A 9,312-nucleotide genomic window follows, 5' to 3' on the forward strand; every position below is an offset into this window, starting at 1 on the left:
GGGATCGGGGAGGGGTAGGATAGCGTTTGTTTTTCTTAATCCGGAGAGGGAAAAAGTTCAGACTTCAGAGTAGTGGGGCAGACGATTCGCTGTTGGCTTTGCCACCAGGAGCAAGCCGCCCATGGCGCCCTGTCCCTCCGCCGCACATGGCGCGCTCGCCTTTGCGTCGCGAGGATCGGAGCCTGGGCGCGCGAGACGATCCGTCATCTCAGCCCTGCTGCTTTGCGGTCAACTTTTACCCCGCACCCTCCGTGGCTGCGTCTGCGTCCGTCTCCTCCTCCTCCACCACCACCACCCACCACGGGCACGGCCCAGTGCCGGAGCGGGGGTCTGTCAGGTATCTTTCGTCACATCACCTGGGAGGTGTCCGGTGTAGCCACCTGACGGAGTGCTCGGACGGATCCATGCATGCGGCATGCACGCATGAAGCATGATGGCCATGGCCCCCCTCTCCGCTCGCGCTCGCGGGGTGACACGAGCCCTCGTCGCTCCTGTGCCTGTCGTCTCTGAGGAACATGGACATGGGTGGCCGACGGAAGGGCGACGAGCGACGAGCAATGCACGCCTCTGGTGAATGGCGAGTGGTGGCCGGCAGCCAGAGCTCGGCACTGTACGCCGCCCCTGTGGAGATTGGTTACGCATGTGCGCCGTCCCGTCTATTCAAAGCTCGCCGGCCTCCCTCCGGCGCCTCCTCCTGATCCCCTCCTGCCGATTGGAGTTTTTGCTGGGGTTTGGTTTGGGAAACTTTCCACTGTGCCGGCGCTGTAGATCCTCCGCTGCCGCAGCTGTCTGCGTCATTCTACGTGCTTGTATCTCCTCTCTCCCTCGCACGGCTCAGAGCCACGGGTACTCTATCCAGTCTCCTCGCGGTGCGATGCCAATGCAGTAGCCCAGAGCCCCAGAGCAAAGGCTACCTGGAACTCCAGCAAGCAAATAATTGCACTCCATTTGCCTGAACTCGAGTGATCTATAACACTCACCAAAAAAGAAGCAAAACCATGGCTGCCAGCTCCCAGCGCTGCAGCTGCTGCTTGGGCCCGGAATGCTCAGCCTCGCCCTCACCCGCGCACTCGGCTCCAAAACCGCGTGGAGCCGGTCACGGATCGCCTACAGAGAAGGAACCCTCTTCGTGCGCCCTCCAGGGGTCCAATAATTCAGAGGGCAAGTACCCAGGACAGGCTACAACCCTAGCTCTTGCTCCCCACATGCGCGAGTGCGATCGAAGCGCGGCCGGCGTGGCGCCCGTCCTAGCGCTTAAGCTTAACCTGTGCCTGACTGACTGGGGCCGTGAGCAACTCAGGTTGCACAGTGTGTGTCCGTGTTCATGTCGCTGTAGCTTTTGCTTGTCGTGCGCACCGATGGTGTCCGGAGTCCAGAGACGACAAAGGGTCAAAGGCAGACCACACGAGCTCCATGGTACCAAACGCATTGTTACACGCAGAGGCAGAGAGGCTCCGGACTATGCAAGGTGCGGTGGCGAGACCGCGAGGTCATACCGCGTGCCTGGTACCATATGGGCAAAAAGGAGCATTTTTTTTCGAGTGCAATGTTGTGAGGGTTTGATCTGGATGGGGTTTTGGCACTGAGGTGACAATACGTGATCGCAAGGATTACTGCAATCAGCCAAAAAGTCCGGATAATGAGAAGGATTGCTGCAATCAGCCAAAAAAAAGGTTTTACTGTTTTGGAGGAGGAGAAAACAGGGCATGTGGTTGCTCGTCAGCTCTACCAGCAGATCAATCGCTAGCAACAGTGAATCGCCAAACAGGCGCACGCACGCACGCACTGTGTTTTCTCCCTCTGTACGGACAGGTAGGCCCCAGTCTCGTCACGTCAGATGCCCCTGTGGCCGTAGGGGGCCCCACCACCCGCATTCGACATAAACGCTGCCTCCTCGCTCCCGCGCCCGCGCTCTACAACCCTCGACGGCCCCCAAAAGCGAAACCCGAGGCCGCCACCACCCCCCAGTCCACCACCCGGCAGCAGAGGGCGCAGCCGGCAGAGAGGCAGCGGCAGCTGCAGAGACACACGCGCGCGCGAGCGCCAGCCATCATGGCGCCACCCTTTTCCTCCTCCAGGGCCCTCGCCACCGCCCTGTGCTTCCTGCTCCACTTGTCCCTGCAGGCCGCCGCCGTTGCTGCGGCCATGGACCCCGCCGAGCGGGAGGCGCTGCTCCGCGTCATGGAGGCCGTCTCGTCCGACCGCGACTGGCGGGAGGCCGCCGCCGCCGACCCCTGCAGCTCGCCGTGGCCGGGACTCGAGTGCAAGCCTGCGCCCGGCGGCGGCAGCGGTGCCGCGGCGCTGATGCACGTCGCCCGGCTCGACTTCGGGGTGCCGCCCAACCCGACGTGCAAGGACACGGCCACGTTCCCGCTCGGCGCGTTCGCGCTGCCGGAGCTCCGGGCGCTGTTCCTCGTCAACTGCTTCAAGAACCCGGACGCCATCACCGCCTTCACCCTGCCGCCGCCGGTCAACCTCTCGGCGTCCCGCCTGCAGCAGCTCAGCGTCCGCTCCAACCCGTCGCTGTCCGGCACGCTGCCGCTGCAGCTGGCCAGCATCAGGTCGCTCCAGGTGCTCACCGTGTCCCAGAATGCGCTCATCCGCGGCGAGGTTCCCCAGGGCCTCGGCGAGCTCAAGAACCTGGTGCACCTCGACCTCAGCTACAACTCGCTCACCGGACCTATCCCGAGTCGGCTCGGCGAGCTGCGAGGTCTGGTCGGCCTCGATCTCAGCTACAACTCCTTCTCTGGGCCCATCCCGAGCCGGCTCGGCGAGCTCACCCAGCTGCAGAAGCTGGACCTGAGCTCGAACAACCTCACCGGCGGCGTCCCGGGCACCGTCACCCGCCTGAAAGCGCTCACCTTCCTGGCGTTAAGCAACAACGGTCTGCGCGGCCGCCTCCCCGCCGGCCTCTCCGACCTCCGCGACCTGCAGTACCTGATCATGGAGAACAACCCAATCGGCGTCCCGTTGCCGTCCGAGGTCGGCAACATCGCGCGGCTCCAGGAGCTCCGGCTGGCCAACTCCGGGCTCTCGGGCTCGATACCGGAGACCTTCGGGCTCCTGTCCAGCCTGACGACGCTGTCGCTGGAGAACAACAGCCTGACCGGGCGGATCCCGGCGGGGCTGAGCCGGCTGAAGCGGATGTACCACCTGAACCTAAGCAAGAACGGGCTGGACGGCGTCGTGCCGTTCGACGGCGCGTTCCTGCGGCAGCTCGGGCGGAACCTCGACCTGAGCGGCAACCCGGGTCTGTGCGTCGCCGACCGGACCGTCGTGCCGGACGTGGGCGTCGGCGTCTGCAACGCCGACGCCGTCGCCTGCAAGACCTCCGCCGCCGCGGGGAGCTCGGTCGGGAGAGTGGTCAGGGGAGAGGGGACGAGGGGTCGCTGGCCTGCTGCGCAGCTGCTCAGGCCCGCCGCTGTAGCGCTCTGCTGCTGCCTTTTGCTCTGAACTCTTCTGATCCTCAGGCGTGCGCGCGTGCATGCAATTGGTTAGCATGAACTTGCATTTGTTGATCTCTTGTTCTCTCTCTGTACGTAATTGCGTTGCTGTAACCTGCGATGTTGATTTGTGCGAGGAGTGTAGCCGTGACTCGTGACAAGAATTCCATGGGAAGACTCAAGAGTGTAGCCCCTTTGGCACAGCTTAGCCGGATTCGGCTTTGGCTTCTCGCTACAGTAGCTACGCACTATGGTGCGCTGTTTTCTACTGTAGCGTGAGGCTAGACCATAAAATGAGGTAAAAAAAAGTGAGAAGAGGGAAAGTTGGTGGAGCCGGAAAAAAGTGTCTTACTACAGCACTGAGCTTCTACTGTAGCATGAAGCTAGAACATAAAATGAGGCAAAAAAAAAAAGTGGGAAGAGGGGAAGCTGGTGGAGTCGAAAAAAATGTCTTACTACAACACTGAGCTTCGGCTCCGGCATGCGTTACAGTACAAGTATGGAGCTGGAGCCGGTGTAAGCTGCACCAAACGAACCCTCGGTATGGGTGTGGGGGTGTAAGCCGCACCAAACGAGCTCTTGGTACGGGCGTGGGAGCCTGTGTAAGCTACACCAAACGAGCCTTTAGTATGGGCGTGGTTCGTGATTGGCACACACGTGGGTTTTGTCGGACCAGATCACCTCATTCATTCACTTTGTGAAGAACGAACGATGATCCTGGGCCCGGCGGTCAACGAAAGCAACAAAGGCAATAGGGTTCTCTCTTTTCCTCTTGCCAATCTGTCCGTCACTATGCGCATAGTCGAGTTTTGTCGTAAATCGTGCTGCACATTGCTTCGGTCTTCAGACACCACTTCTCGGTGAACAGTATCAGTTGGGTTTAGACATTAGTGCGTTTCTGCATGCGTCCCAATCAAGACCACCAGGGTTTTTCGATTTCGAAGTGAAAAGGGGAAACGGTGTAAATGTGTTTAAATGGAGATGATTTCATTTTGGATTAGGTCAAAAAGAGGCAGGAGCCTTACTGATGGTACCAATAACGCGCGTTTGATTTTAAACGAATCAAAGGGCACAGCCTTGCTTGGTGCGAGTACTAACCATACGAAATTAACCCAGGTCAAAGGGCTCAAGGCTTGCTCGTTGGTCGTTGCCTCTATCAAACGTGGATGTTGATTTGAAATTACCAGGCTCATGCGGGCGCATGGATTGAGGCGATTGTTTTTTAGCAACATTTTTTTGGATGAAACATTACTTTGTGTTACGTCTTGTAAGGGCCTCGGTCAAAAGTTTCTTGGGTTTTCACTTTCCATGTGGAAAATGGTATAATGGAACGGGAGTTTACATCAAATTCCTGTTATGTTTGGATGGAAATTATTTCATATGAAATAAAAATTTGGAATACTAGTCCATCAACCTGTGCTCCCGTACGAGCTAATAACTTTAGGAGCTATTGTATTATAAAATTATTTAAAAATTATACCTCCTAGTTAATAATCGAAATTGTTTACCTACGGCCCTCTCATTTATTTAATATTCTAACATAATATTTATATAGATGTGTAGTTATCTTTTAATAATTAGTAATTAATCTATACATCTTTTCATCCATATTCACACTTTTTTTTCACTTTGCATCTCATCTCCATACATTGTATTTAATATGAAAATCTATATTCTTATTGCTTCCTCTGTATAGTTATAAATGGTGACACTGACACACATCATGCGTGTATATCTTAGTTATTATTTTCTATACCAAGAGTGTAGGAAATAGAAAATTAGAATGATATATTAGTGTGCCTTATGGTATATTTTTAATAATGGAATACGTGAGAAATCTAGATGCAAATTTAAGAGATTACTTTAAATTATTTTTTTATAATGTTAGGTGTGGGAAATTTGGAACCAAATTTAGGAGGTTATTTTAAATTATTTTTTATAATGGAATAAGTGGGTAATTTATATGAAGATTAGGAGTTACTTTACTTTAATTTATATAATGGTAGATGTGGGTTTAGATATAGATTTAGGGTTCCTTTATTTATTGTATATAATGACAGAGATGCGTATTTCGATATAGATTTAGGGATTAATTTAGTATATTTTGATAATGATAGAGGTGGGTAATTTTTTTAGAAAATATAAGTAGATCGAACGGGATAGTTCAAATGAAGATTGTAGGGAAAATCATTAACGTTGTGGTATGCACTTGAGACTTGCATGCAAATTTATGATACGACGACTGTAACTTCCTTTTTTCCCTAACAAGCTTCATCTAAAGGAGGCACGGTAAACAAAACAAAGGAAGAAAGAAAGTTTAAACTCGAGGTTTTTTGGGTATGGAATGGAAAGTTTAATGAAGTACAATCATTGGTGTCCCGGTTCATCTGGACTCCGTCGACACCAACTGTTGACAAGAGAAATGACAGGATAGGATCTGACAAGGTAAGTGTACTGGTCTACTGGCTAGCTAGGCCTGCAGACAGCTGCACGCTAGGGTCATGGCGCAAATTAGAGAGAGGAGGATCATGCAAAGAACGGGAGAAAAATATACCTGAAAGCCGTCGAAGTGAGATAGATGCACAGGAACGGAGGAAGAAAATGACAGGAATAAGGGTAATATTTCGCGTTATGATCTCTGCAGTCTGCAGACCGTCCCAGGCCAGGCCAGCTTCCGGCTGGATACCCTAGAGACGTAGCCATTTCTATAGCAGGGTACCAAATTGGTGAGGCGACGCATCGTCAGAACTTCCGCGACTCACACCTACTACTCCTACTCATCCTGGTAATATTTCCCCTGTCCCCTGCGAACTACTGAGCTCTGGTTCCCGAAAGAAGCTTCGAGCTTTTTTTTTCACAGTGGTCCGTGGTTTCCGCATTCTTCAAAGATCCACGGCCACGCGAACCATCCGACTTTCGCAGCGAGGAAGTACGAGAGCAAACAAACAAAAGCCTCCACGCGCGTCATGCACGCACGTCGCTGCCTTTCGTTCTTTACACTGACGTTCGCGAGCTCCCTCGTGGCATGGACCGAACAGTTCAGGTTATCAGCCGGCACACGGGCAGGCGGTCAGCTCACGGCGAACGCGATCATCACCCCCTTTACCGCAGCAGCACGCGCCGAGACGGACGGAGGGTGCGGACGCGCGGTGGGGCGGCGGTGCGATCGAGCCGGAGCGCGAGCGCACGCGCGGTGTCCGTCCACTGCTGCCGCTTTGACGGAAATGGGTTCCGCGACGAGCCGACGACACCCCTGGTGCGGGGCGGGGCCGGTGGAGGAGGAAGGCGCAAGCGCGAGGAAAGAAAAGAGAGCCTGCGCGCACAGTGCCGCACTGTGCGCGCGGGGGCAGGGGCCGCTCGGGCAGAGGCACCCATCCGCTCCTGCCGCGCGCGCGTGGCCCGACAGTGAGTAAAGATCCAGGCGTGCAACGCGCCGCGACGGTGGCCCGTGGCGTACTGCCGCCTGCAGGGCGCGAGGGAGGACGCGCGCGGTGGATGTGAGAAGAGTCCAATTTGACCGGTGATGAGTTACTCGTCTTCCTACGAGTGACAATTTACATGTAGAGATAAAAAACTCGATGCAATTCAACGTAACAAAAAAGATAATTTTGGTATTCCGATAAGTGTTTCAGAAGATGCCTAAGATCGAACAACACCAACCATACAAATCGCACATCACCATATGAACCACAAAGAACAATTTTAAGCATTACACAAGTTCAACAATTAAGATTACAAGTTCGTGAAATTTAAATAAATGAGTTCCAATTTGACCGGTGATGAGTTACTCGTCTTCCTACGAGTGACAATTTACATGTAGAGATAAAAAACTCGAGGCAATTCAACGTAACAAAAAAGATAATTTTGGTACTCCGGTAAGTGTTTCACAAGATGCCTAAGATCGAACAACACCAACCATACAAATCGCACATCACCACATGAACCACAAAGAACAATTTTAAGCATTACACAAGTTCAACAATTAAGATTACAAGTTCGTGAAATTTAAATAAATGAGTTCCAAAATACAAGTCTTGGACTCATGACAACAGCAACATGAGATTAAATATTACGGTTCAAGTTTATCCAAAATTTAACTTACAAAGAGAACACATCTACGCAACGTATGAGATAGATTAACGCAAAAGAAACGATCGTGTAGTTGCCCAAGAACACTATCGAAGCAACAATGACAGCTCTAGTCACTCATCACCCACCCTCAGATCGGAGAGGTAAAAGTGACTGAACACGGCCTCCGGTTCACCTGCAACTTTAGTGAGCGATAGCAACATGAGTACAAAAGGTACTCGCAAGTCTTACGCAAATACATAACAAGGATCATGCATAGGGTTGAACAAGGAGTAAGGTATTAAGATTAAGTAGATCTGCAAAAGTTTATCCCATCCTATCCTTAATTTGTGACCATAAGCATGTGAATAACATCCAATGGACACCTAGCAAATTTTATTAATCTTGCCCAAACCCACTTCAAATTTTAGGTGAAAACAATTGCATTAACATGGTAACATAGAGCGTAAATATATGAACAAGTAACATAAGTATCCGATAACTCTACGATGAATTCATGGGACTTGAGCTTGCTCATAACCGAGAGCATGGCAATTTGAATTGATTTATCCATGCAAGGGTGTACTCTTTACCCACACGACTCGAGAACCTTGTGGCTCGCACACCCGATCAATGGTGCACAAGGGGGTACTCATGCCAACCCTTTTCCAAACTGCCCCAAACTATGAGGAAAACACGCCTAGCTTGTGTGGAGGACGACCTAGGTCCATCTGGGACACCCCTAGGCTCCTCTACATAGTTCGAGGACCACACATGAAATGCTCATGAAATGCATGGAAAATAATAGGAACAGTAAGGAATGAATTGTTAATAGAACAATCACACCCTCAACAGTAACCAATCATCAAGATTAAATGGAATGATCACCTTAAGTGATTAATCCACTAGCAAGAATGATTTGCAAGATTAAAATTACTGGTTGAGCAACAATTATGAAATAAATCACACTAATAGAGGATCACGAAACATGGTCATGAGAGTTGGATTCACCTTAAAATCTATTTTCATTAATGATATATAAAATAAACAATATAAACTATTATTAAAAATATTAAATCATAAAAGGCATGTAAATCAACTAGAAAAACATAAATATCATTTTCCCTAGATTCTATACGGCAAACACAGAAGTGATTTCAACATTTTATCATTTTTCTGATATTTATTATGCAAATAACAAAATTAATACATTAAGTAAGAAATAGATCTAATACAGTATGACAACCCTAAACTAGTTACAGATTTGGAGCATACATGATAAATGAAAGCTAGCAAAATTAGTTCCACAATTTTTGGATCATCACATGATTTATAAAGTATTTAACAAATCTAGAACAAAATAAATCATAGAGCAAGACCTACAATAGTAGAATGCACATACTCAATTTTTAAATAAACTAGATATCAACATGAAGAGAACAAAACAAGTTTTGCATTTTTAGCGTTTCTATACACATTTCTATGCATTTCCAAAATTTTCAGCTATCTAACTCTTGGAAATAAAGAAAATCGAGGTCATTTTGCATCTAGACCCTTAGATCTATTGTGTCTTGCACTTGGGTCCCTGGATTTTCCCATAACCCCCCTCTTTCTCTCTTCTCCTTCCCACGAAACACACCCACGCACGCCTACAGGCACGGACCGGCGGCGCATCACCGGCCGTGACCTTGGCTTGGCTGTTGACGGGGAATGGCGCTGCACGGCTAGGGAGCAGCAGGGCCGCGCCCCAAGGCCGCGGGGCTCACCAGCTGCGACAGCTCGACAAGGAGGAGGCGGTGCG

General features: G+C 50.7%; 1 protein-coding gene across 1 annotated transcript; it reads left to right on the plus strand.

Annotated features, from left to right (window-relative positions):
• The first annotated feature begins 1,831 nt into the window (after positions 1-1,831).
• On the plus strand, positions 1,832-3,625 carry LOC117847310 (uncharacterized). Its single transcript, XM_034728498.2, has one exon. It carries the CDS (start codon positions 2,053-2,055, stop codon positions 3,451-3,453), a length of 1,401 nt encoding a protein of 466 aa, XP_034584389.1. The 5' UTR covers positions 1,832-2,052; the 3' UTR covers positions 3,454-3,625.
• The last annotated feature ends 5,687 nt before the right edge of the window (positions 3,626-9,312 follow it).

Source organism: Setaria viridis, chromosome 3 (assembly GCF_005286985.2).
Source record: "Setaria viridis chromosome 3, Setaria_viridis_v4.0, whole genome shotgun sequence".
Classification (NCBI taxonomy): domain Eukaryota; kingdom Viridiplantae; phylum Streptophyta; class Magnoliopsida; order Poales; family Poaceae; genus Setaria; species Setaria viridis.

Coding starts and splice junctions, on each gene's coding strand:
- LOC117847310 (XM_034728498.2), top strand. CDS start 2,053: ATGGCGCCACCCTTTTCCTCCTCCAGGGCCCTCGCCACCGCCCTGTGC.